The sequence below is a fragment of the Cryptotermes secundus genome, unplaced genomic scaffold (genome assembly GCF_002891405.2).
Source record: "Cryptotermes secundus unplaced genomic scaffold, Csec_1.0 scaffold407, whole genome shotgun sequence".
Lineage (NCBI taxonomy): Eukaryota > Metazoa > Arthropoda > Insecta > Blattodea > Kalotermitidae > Cryptotermes > Cryptotermes secundus.
The window spans coordinates 2,258,151-2,283,872 of NW_019741981.1; the positions used below are offsets into that span (position 1 = coordinate 2,258,151).

At 42.3% G+C, this 25,722-nt stretch overlaps 1 protein-coding gene across 1 annotated transcript in view; it reads left to right on the top strand.

Moving 5' to 3' along the window:
- LOC111872923 (midnolin-B) overlaps window positions 1–25,722 on the top strand; it is a 122,790-nt gene that overhangs the window by 88,420 nt on the left and 8,648 nt on the right. The window contains exons 4-5 of the mRNA XM_023867213.2: window positions 3,542–4,669; window positions 23,228–23,312. Coding sequence (XP_023722981.1) covers window positions 3,542–4,669; window positions 23,228–23,312 — 1,213 coding nt within the window. The remainder of the gene's footprint in view (window positions 1–3,541; window positions 4,670–23,227; window positions 23,313–25,722) is intronic.

Consider the following 25,722-nt stretch of genomic DNA (forward strand, 5'->3'; position numbering starts at 1 on the left):
TTCGCTTACAATTTTGCATGCACGTCTCATTTCACCCCATACTCCATTTCGGGTGCGGAGCCACCGAAAGTAATATTTCCGAAAATCATCCCCTAAGAAGAATGTTGCCCTACTTCACCATACACATGTATTGGTTGTGGTCACGACTAGCGCTAGGGCCACTCTTGAGGTTCAGCGGTACACGGTACAGCGTTTTCACTACAAACAAGGACTTGACGACATCGTAAGTCTTCACTGGGATTTTACATTTTTCTTACGTAGATAATATGGTTGTCCATCAGAGTGGCAGCGCGCCTCCAAGGTATGTGCAGTGCGCTTAAATACAAGTACGGGCTTCCATCGTGAAAAGAAAATTACATCTGTGTTTCTTGAGAAAGATTTTTACAGCCACATCTTTCTAAAAATTTGTAATCCTATCGGATTATCGAAAGAATAGACCTAAATCGATTCAACGAATTGTCGCCTTCTGTATGTTTTGAAATCGATCCCAAAGAAGTTGTACTTTTGGGAGCTCTGCACTAAGATATAAAGTTGGCGCGAAATAAATGAGTAGATAAATTAGCAGATAAATACATGCATGAAGAAAGCCGTCTTCTGGGATTTGGCACCGTGTATATGTGGTGTTAACCGACGTTTCAGAGGAACGTATCGCCTCCATCTTCAGGGTAGAAGGAAAAAATATAAGAAATCCGCAAGCGAAGAGACCGTGACGGTCCTTCTACCCTGAAGATGGAGGCGATACGTTCCTCCGAAACGTCGGTTAACACCACATATACACGGTGCCAAATCCCAGAAGACTGCTTTCTTCATGCATGTATTTATCTGCTAATTTATCTACTCATTTATTTCGCGCCAACTTTATATCTTAGTGCAGAGCTCCCAAAAGTACAACTTCTTNTGCAGTTATTAAGCGTGTTAGTGCGAATGATGTGGCAATAGTGTAACTGTGGCTGTGCGTTTCTCGTAGGTTGCTGTTGGCGAAAGTACATGGTGGAGGCCCAATTCTTGTACACTGATTTCACGTTGTGTAAGTTTGGTCACTGCATTAATTTTTGGGGATGGGGGGGGGGAGAAGGGAGAAACCAATGCATTGATGAAAAAGAAAGTTTGCCCGCTTGCATTTGCTTCAACCGTTTCGTGTTCTCAAGTGAAAATGTATTTTCTCCTATCTCTTCTGGCGCGAGCTTGTACCATTCAGTTGGATTGATCTGTTTGCTTTACCATCGCGGTTCCGCGCAGGACGTATATTACAGCGTTAAAATTTCGCAGTTGGCAAACGTGGTGTAGCTATTCGAATAGCAGACCGGTTTACTGTTACTTTTTGCTAGGATCGGTTACATTTCAAGCCCACGTTACCATTTAAATCCGTCCTTTAATCTAGCATTTGTGGCATTAAATACATCGCTTCGATTTGGAAATATTTAGTATTGCTGACTTAAGTTAAAAATCTTTTTGTGTTACCTCTTAAAAGGCCGTGCCATAGCTCAGGCCGGCTTCCCACCGCGGAGGCCCGTGTTCGAGCCCAGGTCATGTCATGTGGGATTTGTGTTTGACAAAATGGCACTGGGGTAGGTTTTCTCCGAGTACTTCGGTTTCTTCTGCCAATTCTCATTCCACTGACTGCTCCACGCTCATCTGTCGTCCGGGCCTGGTACAATAGGCCAGTTAGTGGCCGACGAACCAAGTGGACTCCCGTCTCACCCCACCCTGAAAGAACTACCTCTTAAAAATTAAATGGATCCGTTTTAGAAATCGTCCTTTCTTCACTGGCTGCTATTTACTGTTTGTGTGCTAGTACATCTCAGAAACTTTTGAAATGTATGTTGTAGACCTTATGTAATCCCGAGAATTTAATCGAAATGTGATGTTGCTGTGACACAATACTTGAATTTCGAAATGTTTAACAATTTAAGTATTTTTATTAATTGTTTCTGTAACGACGCTGTCGATAGCTCAGACTACGTAGTGTTGAATGGCTGGATGGATCGAAAGTATTCGGAAAGAGGCGGTCTTGGCCCAGTCTTCAACTAAATTGTGGAGCAAAATAAATAAGATTCCAGATTACTTTCATGTTGATACTGTTGGAATCGTAAAATGAAGTCGCTAGCCACTGTGAACAGTTTTTGTGCTCTATCCGTTACTTTTGGCGACCCAGCCACGTCTTACGTTTTCTTCTCGCAGTAACCGATTACTGTTTAAGCTCCGATGCGTAACGTTTCAGTAGAGCAGTACATTTCACCTCAGCTTCATTGATTGACTAGGAAATCATTAAAGTTTTTCGGAATATCAGACTTTGGTGTACTACTAACCGTGGTATTCAGCAAGCAGCATGAACACTTGGCCATAAGCGTCCTTGTCTCTGCCGCTAAGATCTCTTATTTAATATCCTTTCAAGCCTTATTAGTTGAACAGTCCATCTCACCGTTAATCTTGAAAGGACCTCTTCAGGTTGCGCAGTGCCCTGTTGCGTTTTACAGAATTCTAAAGCTGAATCGACTTACGTGGTAGGAGCTTTGAACCCGTGATACTGGTGTTTGTGCTGTGCAGCATCTTACTCGAACTTCTACAGACTCAGCTACAATTCATAGACACATTTCCGTTCCCGGTTGTTGACGTTCGTGCTGAATTAACAGTAAGAGCCGTCCCAAAACGGCTAGCCTGGTTTCTTCAGTAAGTCCTTAACGCGGGGTCGTCATACGTATGAACTGATGGCATTCGCGGAAGATATTGTTCTCACACAGAGGGGAATAAGAACAGTACAGCGTTACCAAACCTCTGTGGAAATTGCATAACCAAAACTAAGTTGGTTAACAGATCCACTTCCTTTAAGAAAAAAAAAACAAAACAAAACAGACTCCGTGGTTTTAGTCTGCAAGCGAACTATACCGACCGACCGAGCGGCCGGCGCTTGTCGCCGAAGTTAGTGCAAACTTTAGAGGATAGAGGGTGTCGCGTGGTCAGCGCAACGAATCCCCACGGCCGTTAAATTCGGTTTTAAAGACCGTAGCCGCTATTTCTTTGAAATAGCTCCTCAATTATCCTCACGAGGCTGAGTGGACCCAGTTCCAGATCCACTGCTTCTCAGAAAATCTGGTAGCGCCCTGAATCGAACCCAAGACTTCTGGATCTGTACCCAGGAACTATGACCACTAGACCACAGAGGCGGTCGAAGTTTGAAACACCGTGTTCAAAAAAGCTGGCCATTGAACCCTGTCTGAAGCCAGTTTTATCCAGTCTCCACCTTCACGCCGTATTTTCCTGAGACCTGTTCTCATGCTGTCTTCGCTTTTTTATTTCAGCAGTTGCTTATTGATTATATGGTGAGAAGTATCTGTTGCCAGTGATGCATGTATGTCTATAAATAATACATTTTCCGTTTTTATTTTGTCAGTCCGAGCTGTCAGTTGAGGTTTTCCGCGTAGAAGAATATAACAGTGACAGACTTTATTTTTTAAAAACCAACAGCCGAGTTGTCCTATGATTTTGAGGCATACAATCTGTTTCGCTTCTTACACAAGCAATTGTTTTTATTGTGTTGCAGGTGAATGATTTCCTTTCGGGGAAGGCGCCTCTGAACCTCACAATGCGGCTAGGTGACCACATGATGCTGATACAGCTGCAACTCTCAACAGTCACGCCCAGCTCATCTCGTCGATCAGCCAGCACTAATTCCAACACTAACACCAGCACCTCTTCCACAAATTCAACTCTCCAGTCACATCTTCCCATCCTACCTTCTGCGACTTCTGCACCTGCCATGACAGGTTCCAACAATACTACGTCTTGTAATACACCCAGTAGTACCTCTCCAGCGACTGTGGTTCAGCCTAGCGTTGAAAACAGATGTCATGGTAACAGTGCAAGTGATTCCACAGCACCTCAGTACCACATTGCGTCACCAACAACGCAAACGTGTTCTAAATCTAATACCTCATTGTCACAGATCAGCGTTTCCGCTGCTTCACCTAGTCCGCTATTAGTGTCATCGAGAAATTCGGTGATGACAGCTTCTCAGTTGTCAGTTGTGTCAAGTGGCAAAAATACATCTCATTCCACGTCAACCGATAGCTATCGGCATCACCTTCAACAGAAAGTATCGCATCAGAATTCAAGCGCGGTTTCTGTGGCAAGCGAATCATCAAAGTTGTCGGTGTCTTCTAGTTCAACAACAGACGACAAATACTCTTCGCCTTCGTATGTACCACCACGGCGTCTTTTATACTATTACACGAAGTCTTCGTCGTCAAACACTGATACCTCCTCGGAAGTGGCTCAGTCTTCCAACACATCAGAATCCTCCCACCGTACTGTTCAACAACATTTAGTGCAGTCTCCTTTGAAGTCCCTAGAAAATGCCACAAATAATTTAAGTCTTTATACAAGTAATAATGCATCAAACATAAAACTCCCGGCATCACAGACTACATCGGATAACGCTTCAAATCATGGCCCGTTGACGTCGACTTCAGTGCATGCGTGCACGTCACCGTCATCAGTTTTGTCATGTAGCTCAGCGACTTCAGGTTCTGCATTATGTAAATGCGAACCAACGACAGCTGCGAAACCGACGCTAGACACTCGCGCTCTCGCAGAAGCGTCCCGGAACCTCACACAGACGCTGAAACAACTGTCTTCGGAAGTGCTAACATCCCGTTCGGACCCAGCTGAGGTGAGTAGTGATAACTCATTAAACTAAAATAACTTTATGGCAGTATAAGTTCGAATACCGAAGCCCGCCACTGCACAGAGTCCTGAGCCAGAATTATCCACCTCCCACCCTTACAACCTACTACCCTAGGATCCATCTTATGTTGTACTCGTTGTACTCTCATAACCATCTGGATCCTACAGATTATCGCTTTACAAGAATTTTTACATAAAAATTCAGCATATTTATGTTCCCCCCCATTTAACCTATATAGTCAATCTTTTTTAACCTCATAGATTTCACTGGATTAACATAAGTAAGTCGTCTGGTTATTTTTTTTTCTTGGCACTACATCCCCAGTGGGCCTAGGCCTACCTCCATGAACTTCTCCGTTCACTTCGGTTTTTCTAGATCTTACACATACGGTAGGACTCCTTGGGTGGGTGATCAGCTCGTCGCAAGGCCTCTACCTGTACACAAACACAGAAGAACGCAGACAAACGTCCATGACCTGAGTGGGATTCGAACCCACGATCCCGGCTTCCGAGCGAGCGAAGACAGTGCATGCCTTAGACCGCTCGGATACCGTGACCGGCAGGTCGTCTGGTTATATAACACCTTAAATTTTCCGCAAGCTCTGCACCTGTTGAGTCTAAATATTTCTCCTAGTACGGTTTCCAGACGCGGTAAGTTTTTTTCTGTCAAAGGAAGAGGCCATTGTTTATATAAATTGCAATTTCGGGAAGGATTCTCCCACCTTCATATAGAGGTAGCGGTTATTCAGTAGACTGTTTGTTTGCGTCATTTCCAGTATTTATATAACATACACAGCAGGCCTGCTCGGCGTTGCGAGATATTACTTCAGATATTCCATTTACATGATGGCAGTTGTGATGCATAAAAGTGTTTAAAATTTGTAGGTAGCGATGCGTTTTACCACACTCCACACAGCGGAGTATACAACAGCAGTGGAGAGTAGTCTCGGAATTGGCTGCTGCAGAAATGGCAAGGAACGAATTAGACTGTGCCAAGAAAACTTCACGTGTGATTTGAAGTTACAGTGAGACTGTGATAAATCCGTTGCTAGGATACAACTGGCGAAGACGGAGAATCCTAGTGTGCGTGCAACGGTGAGCTGGAAAGTGTAGAATGGCGACAGCACTGAAATTGCCTGCAGCTCCGGACTGTGTAAAGATGTCAGTAGATCCAATCCAGAGCCCCATATTTTCGTCACGGAACCCCGGACACGTGACAATATATTGCATTTGACAGATTGTTGGTACATTATATGTTATCCTGTAAATTATTTTTAAAGTTAAATGGGTTGTTTTTTTTTTGACACAAATTTAAATTTTATATATTGGTTCAAGAATAATAGATCTAAAATACAAATTGCAGACTTTTATAATGTTGCTGAACAACTCCATTTCGGACTACTCTCTCTTAATGTACTCCTTGAGTAACCAAACAATATGAATATGTAAAAAAAAAAAGTATAGCTATCCGTGTACCAGGCCTTGAAGGCCCATAGGGTTGTGAGACGTTGAGGGTCCCACATTATCTAGACAGTCGGCTCAAAGATGGCGGTAAGGTTGTCAGCCTTACGCGCCGGCCGAGCTTTACTTCCCAGGAAAATTATTTAATTCCTGGTACTCATTTCTGTTAGAGGCTGATTTGACCCCAGGATCATAGTGCGGCCGGAAGGATTAGGTCAATTGAAAAAAAATCCAATGACCTCATCGGGACTCGAACCCATGACCTTCCGGCTTCTAATATGTATACTGTTAATATAGGTGCTTAATGCATATAAAATCGCGATGGTTTATCAGGAACAAAATCGAATTCAGTTTCCTGCCTTAAGATGGCCCAGCACGTTTCTGTCGCTGATATTCGAACAAAGAATACAGACAAGTAGGACCATCGCTGTGAGGGAAATATCTGCTGCGTAGTGTACGTAGAAGAGGTTAATAATGTCTGGTTCAGACACCCAAAACGAATTTGTATCTTCCGAGAGAAAGAGCACAGTGTGATAGGCCGTGGTGCATATTTTCGTGCAGGCCTGTAAGTTGATTGGTGGCGGTACAAATTATGTAAAGGAACAGAATACGTCACTGACGGCTGTGAAGGGTAGGATGTCGTTTTGTTGTAATTCTATCTGAGTCCTGCAACCCATCCCACGGCCCCGTGAAACATGGCGAACCACGCCCTGGATTCCTCCCCTTCTACCGTCCGCCCTAGGAGCCCCTCCCCGCCCCCATACGTCGTGTAATTGGTCTCGAGGGGAAAGGGGAGCGGAGGCCAACGCCCGTAAAGCTAGGCGTCCGGGAATCGAATGTGGATTGAAGAACCTGGGGTGGTAACAGTGTTGCAACGTGGGTGGTATTTGTGCCAGGAATCGGTTTATCTCGCCGCGCTTGTTACTTCGCCAACTGTACCAGACAACCGAAGGTGTCAGTGTAGCATGTCTGTTTCAAATTCGGGAGGTTCCGGGTTCGAATTGGCTATCGTGTTTTGAGTTTTTCCTCATAGTTGCTCCAGAAAAATTCTGAAACGATGGCTTAACACAGGTTCGGTCTATCTCAGTTCGAGACCATAAACCGTTACATGTATGTGGAGAATGTGCTTCTGCCAAAGTTACATTGCGTAACGTTTTTCATGATGGTTTTTGTTGAAAGGAGTTCGTTTCGTATATTTCTGTAGGAGGACGTAAAATGTACGTTACTACTGAAAAGCCACTTAGTTCTATCTGTTGACTGGCGGCGGGAGATATTTATTTCACAAATCTCCTCCAACACGAAATAAATGCAGACAAGACGGAGAAATATTTGTAAGCTAGATACGTTATGGTGTCGAAGGTTTGCCTGTGCTCTTCCTTTAATATGTTGACACTTGCAAATAACCGGTGCGCTTGAGACGGCTTAACCATCGGCTCTACATATCATACAAGATGTCCGGATGAAAGGTATCCAAAATAAAGAAAATTGTTATACACATATCCGGTTTATTTCATCGGAAAGGAAAATCCTAAAAGTTTCTTTTCATGCCCGGGATATGTGAGCTCAGTAACGATGTCGACACCACAGGAACAGGTTCAGTGCGTTTTGTGGCTATCAGAGTTGCAGTCTCTTAACTAGAATGCAATATGGACAACCTCCTGCACGGAAAAACATTGGGTTCTGGAACAACAAACTGAGGACTAACAGGTATTCTGTTGCGTGTAAAGTCTTTTGGAAAGACACGGACCTTTCAAGAAAATGTCAGTCGCATTAGAGAGACATTCCAGCGAAGTCCGCGCAAATCAGTTCGTGCTGCTAGCTTGCAGTTACGTACAAATTTCACGTTCAACAGTTCACAATGTGCTGTACAAAAGGCTCCGCCTAAGAGCATACAAGATTCATCTGATTCATGCACTAGAACCGAGTGACCAAGTAGCACACACAAACTTCGGTGTGGACATGCCAGCAAGAATGGACGCGTCACCCGATTTCCTCCGCCAAGTGCGCTTCTCGGACGAGGCGACGTTCCGAGTCAGTGGCGCTGTAAACAGGTACAACTGCAGCACTACATGTCACATGTGAGTTGGAGACAGGCATCCCCAAAGTGAATGTGTCGGCCGGTTTAATGTACGATAAGTTGATAAGGCCGTTTTTCTTCTCGGAAAAGACTGTGACAGGACGCTCGTACTTGGACTTGCTGGAGCTGTATTCGCTGCCCCAGTTACCACCTCAAACTATCTTCCAACAAGATGGGGCGCTGCCACATTTCTGCCACTGTTTTAGGAATCACCTGGAAGATGGATGGATGGGCGGGCTTAACCTCCTAGATCGCCAGATTTAAACCAATTGGATTCTTTCTTGTGGGGTTATGTGAAGAACATTGTGTACCAAGTTAAGATCAACGACCTTCGACACCAGAAAGCCTGCATAAGGGACGCTGTGGCTACAGTAACAACATGCTTCAAGAAACGTAGAACGAGGTTGAATATCTTCTAGATATTTGTCCTGCCACCAAGGGAGCCCACACTGAAATTTAGTGAGAAAGTTATATACTCAGAGAAACACTTTGATAGTTTCCCTTTGTAATGGTGTAACCCATAAATGTGTATAATAAATGCTTTCTGAGGTATAATTATTTTATTTTGGATACTTTTCATTCGGACACCCTGCGTATAGTAGATACAGCCCCATTCAGTAGAAGAGAAACAGTTATCAGGTATGTCGTTTAATGACGTTTCAGATGCTTTGTAGCGTAGAATGTTTGCCTGCGGGTTGCATTACGACTCTGTGAGTATCGATATTCTATACTATCGAATTGTAGGGCCAATCGTAAGGAATTGGAAAGAAAGCAGTCGTTGGCCAGATTGAGGCACTTTCTCGGCATTTGCATGGAGGGACGGAGGCAAACCATGGAAACTTCCAGGATAAGCGGAACCCCGACCGAAATCTGAACCGAGCACCTGCCGATTGAGGGTTTAGAACGTTACCCCCCGTTAGCTTCGAGATGAGTAGGTAAGGATTTGAAAGGAAGTGGTTGTTAGATGCTACAAGTACATATCACGGTAGAGAGAGAGGATGGGATGGTATTGATTGGATTGATATCACTCATGATAGGGACCAGTGGAGGGCTCTTGTGAACACGGTAATGAACCTTCGGGTTCCATAAAATGCTGGGAAATTCTTGAGAAGCAGCAGAATTGGCGGCTCGGCTCCATGAGTAAGTAAGTAAGTAAGTACATGTCACGGGATTCGCCTGGACGAACTGAGGAATATTACGAAAAAAGTCCGTCAAATGTATTCGCCAACTGTGCCGAGAATCAAACCGGGTACTCCCTGACTCTAGAATATTACCGCTATAGCAGTGCGATTGCATTGGTAACATCACGTTCATTGCAAATGCCACATGTTGCTGTCATTTGTGTCGACTCGTTACCTACAGCGATGGATGTGTTGCAATGTGAGAATCGAGAAAGTGATTAGGAATGGTTAGAGGAGCAAGGAGGAATGATTTCAGCTAGGATCCGCGGGACGTGTAGCTGACTACTATCATCAATCTTTTGACAAACAAAAAAAAACTCCGTAACTTTAGTTCGCAAGCGAACTATACCGACCGAGCGACCGCCGTTTGTCGTGTAAGTTAGTGCCAACTTTAGCGGATAGAGGATGTCGAGTGGTCAGCGCAACGAATCCCCACGGCCATTAGTTTCGGTTTTCTAGACCGGTCAATCTTTTGACAGTGTTTAAGAATGCTTGGAGGTATACCTCCACGCCCCATACGTCTCATGGCTTGTGTTTAATTAATGTATTCATGGCGTGGGGCGTAATTAAGCGCAGAGAACTTTTGTTTATATTCAGCCGGAAGGACTGAGACGAACGTCATGATATCCGGTGCTGGCCGGCATCGGAAGTAGAGCTGGCCTGTGACTTCAGGGCGTTGGATCTCTCTCTCTCTCTCTCACCCCCCCCCNCCCCCCCCGCGATGGCATTGTTAAGTATTGACCAGTGCCGTATTTGCCCGAATGGAATGCCTGGGCCTGCTTTCTTCCTCTTCCATATACCTTATAAACGATTGACTGCGTGTTCATATATATTTGGTATTTCACCGGAAGCTTGAACCGAATACCGTGGGTGCCTTTATGATCTTTCGGGGGGGGGGGGCAACGATGTATTTCCTTCTTTTCAATGATGATCTTTTGCTTTAAAAATCCAAAGGGGATGATAGTCCTGCCACCCATTTCGACTGTTCGTTGTATATAAAATATCGTTTCATTTTCTTGCATGTTCATTAAAAGATTAAAGTTTAGTAAGTCTTTTGTTGTTTACTGTTTTCAGTAAGTTTTGTGAAGCTGACGATTTTATTTCTCTTCGGTTGAACTTTTCAAAATTGGGGTACGCGTCGTATTCTGAGAAGTATTGAATTCGCGCCAATGTGGTAATTAGTTTCTTAATGTTACATTCTTCACGGTATGGGCAAGTTTTGATCCGCGAATGAAATTTTGTAGTTTGCGAAGAATCAAGAATTCTGTTTTCCGTTGTCTCTACATGATCCTTTAAAGTACAGTCAGTGGTCTAAAGATCGCAGCGAGCGTAAACGTGTGGGTGAACCCACACGGCGGGTCTGCTCTTGGGCATGAATCCGCGCTCGCAAAAATATACCGTCTTATTATATATTTGCTTTGTTAATTTGAATAGATTACGGACGAAAGAATTGATCGAGGCTGTACTCTGAATATTTATTACGTGGCCTTTTTCTGCAGACACCGGCGTGTATCAGTGAGTTGGAAATGACTTTTCAGAACACCCATCTTCTGCAGTAATAGTCGTTCCAACTTGGCGTGTTTCAAAACTGACTTCCATCAGTTAAAATGGCGTTTTTTTTTGTATACCTATATACTTTTGAAACCCGAATTGGTGAAACTTAAAAATTATTATCTTGGATGACGAGATATGACAGGACAGTTTTTTTACATTGATGTTGATTTTAAAGTTATTTATTATAGTAGAGGCCATTTTCAAGGCGATGCCTATTTCGTCCTTATTTTGGGAAGTATTAAGTTTTTATATTCCGTTACTTTGCGGCCCACCTGCGATTGCAGAGGTAATCTTGTCAAAAAAGCATTTCAGATACAACTTGAGTATTTTAACAAGATAGTCTGTTCTTTGTCATTGTTCGCCTCTCCCACTAGACTCTCTCTCCGACGGGTACCCGTGGACAAAGGGACAGGAAATAATGTTAATCTCCCACCTTCATCTAATGCCACGGTTAAGAATGCTTTGAGTTATTCTTCCATTCCACCGTAAATTCTTGTGGCGTGGTGCTTAATTACGCACAGGGACAGCTCACTCTGTTTCAGTTGTTTTTGTACAGTTACTTGCTGTAAAGAAATGTGGCAAATTTCGACCATTTCGGTCTAGTGTAACATCCGCCGTGATGTCTTCTTGTTAGCTCCTCATTCTACGTGCTTTGCATGCACTTCACACGAACGCAGAACATTTTGCCCACTTTGTGTGTTGAGGTGCCGATTAATGACTGTTTCCAATTTGTCCCTCTCTCGATCTCATTCCTGGCCATGTTTCAGACGCGATTGCACACCCAGCACATCTGACCGAATTCTAATTGTCATCATCCTGATTCTAGGCGCTGTAAATGCGTGTCGTAATCATTGGTGGGAGACACGCTGACAGTGTGAGCAGTGAAGTAGGCCATGCACCGCCTGCCGGTGTTTGTTACCCGACGTAGCGGGCCTCCATGGTAAAAGATTCAGTTAACAGGATCTGCCTCTTGCTCAAGTGGGCCATTTTATATAAAGAATGAACGACTAGAATCCGAAGTGGGCCACGCACAGTAAAGGATGTGTGATGTCCGTATTTTATATTCTTCGCACATGATGTCGACCTTGCGCCAGTAATGCGAGAAGGCTGTCGATTCGCACATTTGATTACATCGTTTCGAATTAGAACGTCCTGTTGTTTCTCGACAACTGAAGGACAGTTTCCGTAAATGCCGTTTCTCACTTGTCCTCCTTCCGTGTTGTAGGTGGTGCAAATTAAAGGCAGAGTGTTTGCGTTCTCCCCACAGAGTGCGCGCACGCAGGCGTCGTGTCCATCCGTATATTTTTTCCCTAAATTATCGAACAGATTTCTTGAAATTTAGTGCTAGGACTACACAAAAAAAGCTCTTGGGCGAATTTAAGTTTGGTTTATTGCTGTTTAATGTGACCAGAACTTTGTTTGGAACTCAAATAGAACTTTCGTATAAAAACAAAATCCTGTAAAATTCGCACATGACATAATTAAAAATTGCCAGAATTGTAAACGTATAGCGAAGTGCAAAGCCTGTGTGTACTGTGGTGTCTCTGGGATAAGTTTTCAGTAATGATTTGTACGTATTACCGGTATCAATCCAAATGAGAAGCAGAAACTCACAAGGGCAAGATCAGTCGGTATAGCGACTAGGTTACGGGCTTGACGGCCGAGGAACCGGGGTTCGATTCCCGATAGAGGCAAGAAATTTTTCTCCACATCGTCCATACCGGCTGTGGGGCCAACACAGCCTCAATCCAATGGTTACCTGGTATTCTTTCCCCGGGAGTAAAGTAGCCGGGGCGTGAAGGTGACTCCTTCACCTGGTGTCGAGGTTAAGAATGCGTGGAATTATACCTTTGTTACCCCCATCCGCTTTCATGGGGCGGTGGTTAATTAAGCACAAGGACAACTACCTTTATCAGGAGCCACCTTTTGAAAATGTGTACTCATCGGAATACGCCATGCCAGTCTCTTTTAAACATTAAAGTGTGAGGTTACGTTTATGGTAAGCTCCGTCTAGGGGTGAGTGACCAGGTTTTACGCTTGGGCGGATAGTTCCCGCTATCCATTAGATTGGGGGGACGATCTTGATGTGATGACGATATCGCTCCGTGCTTCAGCCCGGGATTTGTTGAAATTCAGTTTTAGTTCGTAGCCAATAATTTACTGATTTCGGTACTGCATTAGCACGTAACTCATTTATAGCAGGTGCAAACTGATGTGCGTTTTCATTTATAATTTGCTTCTTTCTGCCTATATGACGTTTGGCCCTAAGATCACGTTGACCCGAAACGTCGTGAAGCTTCATTTAGTTGCTTAATTTTGTTACTGTACAGAAAGCAAATGAAAAAGAAATGCGTATTGAAGTACTAAAAGCGGCCAGCATAGTTAGTTGCCGTTCATAGGTTACGTCTTTTTTCTTTCGCCCTTTAATTGTACGTCTGTTTAACGTGTACATGCACAACTTCCAGGGACTGTGTAGTTTTATTTTGAACCAGGGCTTCTGGTTTCCTCACTGGTGTTTCAGATTCAAGGACAGTAACTTGTCGTAGTCCCATCTTCACCTGAGTACAGGAATGTCCATCAACACCAATTTCCGGGAAACCAGGTTTCAAGTTAAATAAAATTCACTTCATGGGTGCCTGTGTGGTTTCACAATTTTTTATTTGTTAGGTATCGTGCGGAAGTAACGTACGGCATATTAGCGCATGAAATATAATGCGTTTTTTATAGAAAGACTGTACAAAAATGGATATAGGACCAAAACACAGTTTTTTAAAATACCTTCGAGTAAAGTTTCTTTGTCCGTTCACATCTTTCTATATGGTATTTTCTGTACAGATGTTTATGTTTAACTTTACAGATGATACTTCAGAATAATTGCACACGAACATTCTTTGTCACTATGAGGCATGGAAGGGGCGGGGGCATAGATTGAAAATCTTTCTCTTCTCCCCGGAATTTTTTTCTATTTGTAATGAGAATGAGTTCGGAAAATTGTATCACAAGGAATTGCCTTAATTTGTTTTTGTTTGTTCGCTAGTAGTGATAATTTTGTTGTTGTTAATGGTTCTGGGGCCCATCCGGCCTCCTACCTAATGGGTGCTGGGGGCTCTTTCCCCGGGGGTAAAGCTGTCGGGGCGTGAAGCTGATCACCCACCTCCAACTAGGACTGAAGTTAAGAATACGTGGATCTGTACATTCACTCCGCTATACACCGAAAGGGTGCTGGAGCTCTTTCCCAGGGGGTAAGGCGGCCCGGCCGTGAAGCTGACAGCTCACCCCCAGCTAGGGCTGAAGTCAAGAATACGTGGATCTGTACGTTCAGTCTGCTATACACCTTCGTGGCGTAGTGCATATTCAGTTAAGCACAGAGACAACTTTATCTTACGGTTAATGGTTATGTCTGATTGGTGAATGTTTTCAGTGAGCAGAACGGAGTCAGTGAAAAAATCAAATGTTTCATATCAAAGGGGTAATCATGTAAATCATCTGGAGAGATCTGAATCATTTCAGAAGGCTTCCTAAAGCAGGCGAATAAGTGTGACTGGACTTAAATATTTAATTTCTCGTAAGGCAGTTTTCAGTTCTGCTGCCAGTTGTATCCGCCTCTTGAATGTAACCGTGACCTACGTCAGAATACGTCTGCTGTGCTGTAGATATCTGAGGTTTGTTGCTATCAAATTCATCAGTACCATGGTCATTAAGGCCTTGTCATAGCTCAGGCGGTTAGTCGCTGGCTTCCCACCGCGGCGGCCCGGGTTCGAGCCACGGTCAGTTCATGCGAGATTTCTGGTGAGGCAGGTTTTGTCCGAGTACTTCGGTTTCCCCTGCTAGTCTTCTTTGCTTCAGGTGCTCCACACTCACCATCGTCTACCGTCTCGGCCAATAGTGGCCGCAGTACCAAGTGCACTAAGCTTCACCCCACGAAGAACAATAAAAATAATAAAAAGTCGCGGCCGTTACTGCGTCTTTGCCCTGCGGAACCCGTGAATCAGACCGACGTTTGTTATTTTTCACTGGTGCTATATTCCTTAAAAGCCGATCGCAGTGGCTGCGATTTCTAATGTATGACTTGTCTTCTCTCGCTCGAACACTGGGATTGTGGGTTCGAATCCCACTCAAGGCATGAATGTCTGTGTGTGCGTTTATACTGTGTTTGTATTGTCCTGTGTGTAGGTAGCGGCCTTGCGACGGGATGGTCACTCGCCCAAGGAGTCCTACCGTCTGTGTAAACATGATTACGGAACTGAAGAAGAGGCCAGGGCCCAACAAATGGCTGTAGAGTCGTTGATGGATGAGTGAATTAATTACTTAATGAAGTATTGTTCCTTAAAATGACTTTAGAAAAGGTCAGCACAGCACATGCACCGTGGTTTGCAGTTCTCCTGACATTATTTCATGCCATTATTGAAGCTGTGAGGTATTACATTGTAAGCTTTAATTTCACGTTTGTAACAGAAAGTTGGAGACATTATCACATGCCTCAGAGAACAGATATTCCAAACCAGACGATTTTTATACGTAGAGAACGCACCAATATGCAAAGAACTGTGTTTAAAAATCACTGAGAACGAAGCCTATTCTGAAACCTCGCATTTTCAAGTAAAATAGACCTATAGAAGTACGTAGGTGGAGATAATGCAACACAATACAGAGAATCATAAAAATACATTTCCCATTTTCGCCATAAAGTAGACAGAACACTCGGTACTCAGGCTTTGACGAGGGGAAGAGGTTCTTACGGATTAAATTTACCCCTGATATTTTAACACCACTAGCTGTGTTTGGGACGAGGTGTTGAGAATATTTGGGCCTAAGAGTAGGAAGTCAAGGGAGACAAGTGAGCATTGCGTAATGAGGAGCTTCTCTTCGCCTAATACTTCTGTTTACTTAATACTCCTTTGAGCATTATAATGAACGTTGGGTTCATAAAAGGAATTTCTTGATCAGCTGAGCTGCTGTAAGCTCCTAAAGAAGGGCCCTTCTCAGAGGAGTCAGTTACTCAATGCTGAATATCCTATAATGGTACAGATTTGCGTATGTAGTAATAAGGCCCTCCTTGTTTCTGTAAAACGAGTAACTTGTAAGGCAAGTAGTGTTCCCTTTGCTATACCAGCAGACCAAGACTAAATATGGCACTACATGCCTGCTATAAAACGTTTTTCACAATAACATAGTTCTTTGGGTACAGCAGTTGCATTGCAGTAACTATATCGCCCTAGGTATAACCGAGCTGTGAATATAAGCATGGAAATTAATAAGTAAAGAGTTGATTAATCTTAGAAAAGTTGTATTTTATTAGGACTACTCGCGGAAAGCTCAATGTTGGTAAAAAAACAAATCATTTAAAATTCTCGTAATTTACTACGGCAGTAACAAGAGTCTGTTACTGGTAAAATGCTATCTATATTTTGCTAACTCGCCTAAAATAGGAAAACTTAAATTCGTATCTTCTGTACACAAAACGTACAATGAATACGGTTTTATTGTTAGAAGAAATTATATTCCATATAAAAGTAAATAATTCATGTAAACTTTTCGAACACATGAGAATTTATAAGTGACACTATTGTATACAATTTCATTTACAGTTAAATTTGTAACTGACGGTGTTTTACTACTAGCAAGAAATTTATTGCTTTTAAAAATAATATTCAAAATTGTATCATTACCCGTATGTGTGTATGGTACTGTCGGATTAAGAACGTATCAGATCTGCAAAGACGAGGTAACTGAGTAATAATGTACATATTCCAATATAACTTTTTCATAGTTTTGTATCATATTTGCATGATGGTATCGCTTGAATCTCTTTTACAGCGTTCATGTTTGTTGGAGGACTTACTTTAAAAAATAATGTATTGTGCTTAAAGGGAAGCGATCGTTCTGCAAAATAATAAATAAAAATAAGGGGGAAGGATGTCTTCAAACAACACCGCTTTTGATATTAGTAAAGTAGCGCTGTAAACCGGCCCGCATATACCCAATCGCTCCCATGTGAATCTTGTGTTGTATACCTTTTTTAAATAACGGATAAAATCGTTCAGATGTAACCACCTCGGTGGAGCAGGGCCCTTTATGAGAAGCCAGCGGTCGATCGACAGCTTTTTTTTTTTAACTGCGTGCACAAGAGCCCGCCACTAGTCCCTATCTTGACCCAGATGAGCTCAGAGAACACCTAGACGGCCTGTTTAAGATCACTTTAACGTTATTAACCCATTTATGCATGCTATCTGCACCGTGTGTCTCAGGATCCTGTATGTAATTGTCCTAATGTCGCGGGTTCAAGTCCCGATGAGGTCATTGGATTTTTTCAGTTGACCTGATCCTTCCAGCCGCACTAGGCCCTGGGGTTTACTTAGCCTCTAACAGAAATGAGTACCAGGAATTAATTAAATAATTTTCCTGGGGAGTAAAGCGCGGCCGGCGCGTAAGGCTGACAACCTTTGAGCCGATTGTCTAGATACTGTGGGACCTTCAACGTCTGACAACCCTATGGGCCTTCACGGCCTGGTACAGGGATAGCTTTACCTTTTTTTTATTTATTTATTTATTTTTTTTTATTTTAATCTTGTCAAGCGAATTTTTCTGTAGTCGTCTATCTCTTTGGTCTCTATGTTTGTATATAGATTTCACAGAACTAATATACGCCTAATGAAATGGGAATCTAAAATCTCGTATACCAGGTCCAATGACTGGAATCAGCATTGTGTTAGTATTCGCATTACAGGGCTAGTTGGATTATGGTAGTTATTTCATCAAGTTGGTAGCACTAGCCAGTGACCTGTTGAGTTGCAGTACCTGTGGCCTGGTGACCTTACCTTGCCTACTTCCAAAACTTGCTACAGCATGGGATGTGGTGCCATACAATGCGCGTGTCGCACTTATGTTCCCTCTTTAATATGTATTTCCGTGGATTTGTGTGGAAACGCGTATTTTCTTGTGACAGGCAATTTCGCTCTGCTCATTATGAAGTTGCAGCTATATACGGTAGAGATTTTCAACCAGTGGTCCGCGATATTATTATGAGAAATTCCGAGTGTCATTACACAATACATTGCATAATGCTGTAAAATCATGTGTTACACGACACTAAAAGAGTGTTCAGCAAATGCGACTTCACCAGACGTTCGTTTGCATGGTACGTAATCCCGAATTATGCAGCAATATTACGTTTCCCCCCCCCCTATTATATTCGAGCAATACTGCAAATGCACAACTCCATACTTTCGAAGGCTTGACAGGTAAGTATGCCTACCAGAAGGGGCCGCGCCATAGCTCAAGCGGTTAGTCGCTGGCTTCCCACCGCGGCGACCCGGGTTCGATCCTGGGTCTGGTCAAGGGGGATTTGTAGTGGACAAAATGGCGCTGGGGCAGGTTTTCTCCGAGTACTTCAGTTTCCCCTGCCAATGTTCATTCCACCAATTGCTCCACAATCACCCTCACCTATCATCTGGGGCTGGTACGATAGGCCAGAAGTGGCCGCAGTACAAGGGAGTTAGTTCCACCCCATTAGCAAAAGAAAAATACCTACCAGAAGCCCTGAAGAAACCTACTAGGGGTGTGTGTGAAATGAGGTGTACTGGACATATTAATAGAGCCAGATTCAGTTATATCAGCCCTTTGAGTAGCCTTCGACATAATTTTGCCAATTATTATCATGGCTAAATTGCTATGGAAAGTGACGCTGATCTAATAGAGATGGAAATTAGAAGAAATTGCGTAACGAGGTACTCATGCTTGTAGTATTTGATAGTTAAGTCGGGATTATAATGGGATCAATGTGTGGCCAACCTTGGAAGCGAGAAACAAGTGACACACACAGAATTGTTGTTTTTGGAAAGTTACGCATAAGGAGACCGAGATTCGAGCACGTAGTTTCCATATGTCTTCTTTGTGATTTTACTTCTCCCAGTTGTGACGTTCGTTTGCTGCATATGCCAGTTTGTTGTTGACATAAGGAGCAAACTACGCAACGCAGCAAGATCATAAATCCTGTTACTGACACAGGTAGGTAGCAGGACAGATACAGCACCGCTGAAGGACGTAAGATCCTTGGAGCAGAGACGTTGAGAAGCTAATAGTCGCGTAGATTTTCAATAAATTTCCCACTTTTCATGCTGAAAGGGGTAACACTTTTTTCCTTTGTCAAAAAATATTACAAAAATTATATATCCAGTGGTAAGTGTTTTGTTATGTGCTGTTTCTTGTGTGACGATCCATTCTGATTGATGATCACGTAGAGTGGGTGTAATAGGGCCTAGTGGATCAATAGAGACCAGGATGAAATAGACCGGTTTTGGCGTAGAATTCCATAATATATTTGACCGAAAGACTGAGTAGTTTCGGAGTTAAAACATGTCCATGCACAATGTCCTGTCGACTTTCTGAAAAAGGAACAGTCGCGTGAATTGACCGACAGACTATAATAACGGCAGGCAGAACCGGGTTTCGTTTTTGAAGATGATCTTGTTACGTATTGTGTGAGGCATAAGTTAAGATGCGGGCATTTGTTCGTATTGTGCAGGTCTCTGTGTCATAGGGAATTCGTGAAAGTGAGCCTAGTGTGAAATATTTCGAAATACATGCTTTGTTTTCAAACTTTCTAATGCACCATCGGTAAGCACGTTACGTGTTGTTATGATAGATACCGTACGGATATCCTTGTATTTCTGTTTTCAATGAACGGCTGGATATAATGAAAATTCGATGCATATATTGACATAGGCATGTTGTATGAAGTTGAAGTCACCTTTACCGGTTAATAGTTTTCTCCACAGCTACATTCAGATCTCGTTTCTTATTCCGCATTGGTTTTCTAGATTCAGTTCAGTCCCCCCCCCCCTTATTTTGTCTTCTAAGCGACCGCTAAGACATTTCTCCACAAAAGTTCTGCATTTGTTTATTGCATCGCCTATCCGGAATACGTAACCAGCCCCACGTACCGGCCTGGGTACAAGTAAAAGGGGTACAACGGGTACAACTGAGCCTGTGCTTAGTTAAGCATCCCACCACGAAGACGTATGGGGGGCTGGAGGTATAGTTATACGCATTTTTAATCTTCGAGGTAATTTGTCAGCTTCACGGTCTGGCCACTTTGTAGTACTCATGAAATACGAGGCAGGGTGGGTTGCAGATCTTCCTTGATATATAAATCACTGAGGTCCTGATTTTCATGCTTACTCTTTTAATGTCTCGCGTCTCACCCAAAAATATTTTAGCTCTGTGAGTTCGGGGAGGGGGGAATATGTGTAGATTATATATCTAGCAGTTTGTTGGCGCTATATAAAAATGATCACCCTCCTAGCATATTTATTTCGCTGCTACATATAGGCTTCTGCAGCGATTTCTCCACCTTTTGAGTTATTTTTGACATCCGATTTCTTCGGTGTTCTCAGTCACGTACACAAATCACAATCCCATTTCAGTGTTGAAATTTGCATCCGACTCAGCCTAATAAAAGTGACATTTTCTGTTGTTCAAGAGTAACCGTTGCTCTTAACCGTGACTGTCTCTTTGCCTAGGTATGAGTGCAGACGTTAGTAGGTACGTCAGCAAATGGGGTAGAGTTGAAACAGGTTCTTGTGAAGAATACCTACCGTGACCAAGTTATGGCTATATATTATGCGGTAAAAACTAGATATATTTCCTTCAAAATGAGGTTGGGGACATCGCCCGAATAGATGCGGTAGATAATCCCCGAAATTTCCCACTTAATCCCTACGCGCAAATGTTTTAAATGTAATGTGTTGCTTAAGCAAGAAATTGTTCCTCGCCCAGCAGTTTCGGTTTGAAGTACAAGAGTTTTCCCCTAATTTTATTTGACGTTGACACAGCATTGCCCCCGTTTAAATATGGTTTGCTTCCAGAAGTTGCATTTACTTTTTGTTTCAAGATAAAGCGAAGCACAATTTCAGACATCAGAATTCTTGGGTTGTAATTTCATCCGCAATAAATTCTTTTTCGAAATGTGAAACAAACAGCTGTGATATTTAAAGGCGGTTGGCGGTTGGCTGGATGCGAAGCTGGCCTTGAAATTGCTCCATACCTTCTTTCGTCGCGGGCCCATAGCAGTATGCAGTGGTGTGGTCACTGCGCCGACCCCAAGTCCAGTGCCCGGCGACAGTGTTGCCGCGCCGGTTGAAGTATAATTAAATTACAATGTCTTTTCTTGTCCAGAGGATATTTGTATTTATTTGTTTATTTAACGACACTGTTACTAGCCCAGACTGTAGCGTCAAAAGTAGAATGATCAGTGAATAGTAATGAATTGAAAGGACGTGGAAGGAAGCGGTATTATCCCGATATTTTGCAGGAGGGACTGAGGAAACCCGCGAAGAAACTTAAGCCAGAATAGTGTGTTTCTTGACCGACATTTAGCCCAGTACCTCCCAAATAAAGTCTGAAGCATTACTGCTTGAGTGGAGGGATTTGCTAACATAACTTCATGTCTCTGGAATATCTTCATCAGTGAATGAAGTGCTACTGAAAGAAATTTCGTTCTTTCCTTGTACACAAAGATAGATTATCTGAATGTTTATGGATGATAGCATCTGGTTAGAAATTAAAGTTCAGTGCTCTATAGTGAAACATTTTTGCATTATAAAGTAATTAAAATTCAAAATGTTTAGCTTGTATCAACTTAAGAAATAAATTAAAGAACCTAATTGTGGATTGAGTGAGCCCAGTCTGCTATTTTAGGCCCAGCAGCCAGTGAAAATGTACTGTGCTTTAGCCACCCACACACCATATTGATTATTCCTGGTGCTTTCTTCTCGTCTGGAGGTTAAAGGGACTTGATTGAGAAAATGGACCTGTTTTTGTCAAGAGTTGTCCTAGAACATGGTCCATATGAAATATGCTAAAAATGTATTGAAATGTTCCCAGTGTATGATGACAGAAGTAATAATGTAGCTAGCCAGAGTAATCATAAACCAAGCTTGCTTCTGTGTATGCTGATTATTAACTTATAAGCTACATATAATGTATATCTAATGTGTTACAAAGTTTGTTGTAAAGAAACCTTAAAGGTAATTATGTGTTAAAATGCAGAAGAACATTGTAGCGAAGGAAAATAAATTAAAATACTGCGTTAAACATAAATACCTTAGCAAAACCGAGTGACAGCTTATTGACATGTAATGATCTAGGAGTGAGTTGAGGCGAGCGGTGTTAAGTTGTATTTGAAGCATTTCTTATATTGTCTGTAACATGGCAGAATTCTACCTTCGGTTTACTGCTTGCAAGTAATATGTGTGTGTGTGCATTTGCACTCTTGCACAGTTTTAACAGATTTTTAGGCTGCAGTTCACTTTATATTCGTTGTAGAATACATGGTACTTGATTCTGAGGGAATTTAATACTTTTATTTGGCTGTAACTGTTACATATCATCAGATGAGGAAGATTCATATGTGTGGTGTGTAAGCAAGGAATAACTGAGGGAAGCCATGAAAACTTACGCCATGAGAGTTTGTAACCATCTTTGTTGAAATTAAGCTGATGGTTGATTATTAGTGGCAGGACATAAGAATTTTGGGAGTAAAGAACTGGAGGAATGTAGCATCGAATAGAGAAGAATGGCAAGCAATCCTGAGGAAGGCCACGGCTCACAAAGGGCTGTCGTGCCAGTGATGATGATGATGATGATGATGGTTGATTATTAGTATGGTTGTATAGCCCTTTGTTGGGCCATGGCTTCTTTTTCAGTTTCTTGATCCTGTACACAGTCGGTAGGACTCCTTGTAAGGGGGATCAGCCCGTTGTAGGGCCACTGCCTACACAGGACAACACAAACAGAATAAACGTACACACAGGCATCCATGCCTTGAGTGGGATTCGAACCCACGATCCCAGTGTTCGAGCAAGCGAAGACAGTTCATGCCTCAGACCATGTGGTCACTGTGTTCGACAGCCACAGATTATGTAGCGCCAAATGTTGAGAATATTGAATTATGGATATGTAGAAGTGGTCATTAAGGGATGTAATTAGTATTTTCCAGGATGGACTGAACAGTTCAGTCCTGGTAATCTGCCTCCAAATCAAGATTCACACCAAGGACCTCCGAAATATGATTAGTGCTAACCATTCAGTTTCAGCTTACAGCCCAAGGTTCAGTCTGGTTACATGATATAGGCACCATTGTGCTTGTCTGACCGCTGCATTGTGTTCTGTTGTAATTTTAGTTTGTAATTGGAGTAGTGTCACGATTGCTTTTATGGTTGTGCTTGTTAACGGGTGCTCTGAGAATCACAGTTGTGTTTGTCCTTTTCAGGATAGTGCACGAGCTCGGCGCCAAGGTGCCATAATTGAGTCTATGCACCACCATGGAAAGGGAGTCTACTCGGGCACATTTTCAGGTATGGTGGCAACAGGGTTTGAGCTGTATTAAGATATTTTCCGATTGTTTACTACCATGTTAGCGTAGTCGTTACAGCGACTGGCTACGGCTGGAGGACCGAGGGGTCGGGGTTCGAGTCCCGGTAGGGTCAAGAATTTTATCTTATTCACGTCATCCAGACTGCCCCTGGGGTCCACCTAACTTCCTATCCAATGGGTGCTGGGGGCTCTTCCTCGGGAGTAAAGCGGGTGGGGCGTGAAGCTGACCACTTTCAGCTGGTGTCGAGGTCAAGAAAATGTTGATCTATACACCCACTCCCCCATAGGTCGTCATGACATAGTGTTTAATTAGTTAAGCACAGGGACAACTTTACCTTTTACATAAGAAATGCAATTTGACAAGGCCAGGCTTGAGTGAGGCATATTTAGGGCTACTGTCTGTGCAGTTACCACTTTTATTATCTGTACAATGAATTGGATGTTTCACTGGTAATTTGCATTGATTTTGATGTAGTGTGCGGCAGAAATGGTATTTTGTAGTCCATCTATATGATCAGATTTGGTTAACTTATGGCAGGTCTGATGTCATTACAGGTTATGTATAGTTTCTGTTTCAAGTGGGAATCACCATTCCTTGCATGTGGAAAAGATACTTTTTGGATGTAGAACCCACTTAACATCACTAATACCAAAATCTACCATTAGTCATATTCTTGGGCTGCTCAGTTTCACTTTATGTCCTCACAACTCCTTTTCCAAATATCCCCTAGAAGTGTACCCATGAAAGCTTTCCGTATTTTCATGCCTGACTATTCTCTCTTAAAGCTGTATCATGTAAAGAAGACCATGTCTGAACAGGGATGATCCAAAACGCTTCTGTAGGGCCTTTTTTTGGTGGGGGGCACTGCCCATGCACTTGATTTAGAGACGGTGACAAATAGAATTATATAATTTGAATGTCAGATACAATACAAAATTGTTTGCTCAAGTATTAGAATTTCCTAACTTATATGTATCTGTAATTTATTTTATTATATATACCAAGAATCTTCCTTGGGTTAAAGGGATGATGACCGCACCACCATCTAAGAGTCAGTTGTGTGGATGATATGGGAGCCTCAATGTCTCGCAGCCTGTTACAGGGATAGCTTTGTATGTAAAGCAATGCAGTGGTGTAGGAGATTGGACAAAGTAGAACAATGTTTTAGGTCTTTAAGACAAAGAGTGGTCTCCAATCTTTCCTGAAACAAGTTCATTGTATTTTTTTATATATACTGTTAATTGGCTCTTTTTTTTAATTTATGAACAAGACTGTAGTCGATCAAAGGTAATCCAAGGCACTTGGGGCCATTTCTAGTTGCTGGGGTGGTGCCTTGATGCTTTATTTAAATACAACACGTCAAACATAGTATTATTATGTAGTTTAAAATTCAAATGCAGTCAGATTCGTTTCCTCCAGTATTATAATTTCTTGACTTCGTTTTTTAGTAATGCGTTTGAGTAAGAGACGGGGCATGGTAAAATGACGTTCAGCATGCTCAGATAGGATTGTGGTTACTGAAGAAAGTTCATTATATTTTTGTGCTACATAATAGTAATTGTTTTTTTAGTAACCATAATATCTGTTAAATGCAAGGATAGTACCCTAATTATACCATGACCTCTTATTTCCAAATCCTTTCTGCTTCAGCGTTCATCTATCATTATACCATCTGATGGTATATAGTGTTGATACTGTAAGCATTGTTCAGTAACCCATGAAGAAAGTTGTGCCCTCACTCATATGATCACCTTTGATTTGGGCTGTTCTACCACCTATGGTGTCATAGTAGTTTTATAGAAAGTCAGAAACTAAATTATGACATTCTGTAGAGTTGCTGGAGTCTAATGATTGCATTATTGAGAGTCATACTGGAAGCAACGAATATGAGATTTGAGGTTTTCATGGTGATGGATATTTAGACTGTGGTCTTCTGGGATGTGCTGTTGTATAGTCTGAGAGATGGTTACCAACATTTCTGAGGAACTCGCTGCCTCTTTCATCAGGCTAGAAGATCTGTAAAACTGAGACAGCATGATTCTCTCAAATGTTGATAATCATGTACCAGACTAGTAGCCATTGTTTCCCAGAAGATCACAATCTTAACAAATATTATGTTTATTATTATTTTCAAGATGTACTTCAACAGAAAGTTCTATAGTATTTTTTCATACAATGTAAATATAAGAACTTAACAATTTGTTTTAATTTCTGACCTCACTGAGACAAAACCAACAACTTTTTGAAGTATGCCATATTGTGACCTGTTTATCACTCAGTCTTGCATTGAAGAATGTAAAATTATCATTAAGCAGCAACAAGAATGGCTTCATATCAAGTTTCATGCCCATTTCTTTCAGTCAGGAAATGTGTGCCAGACTGTCCCAGTA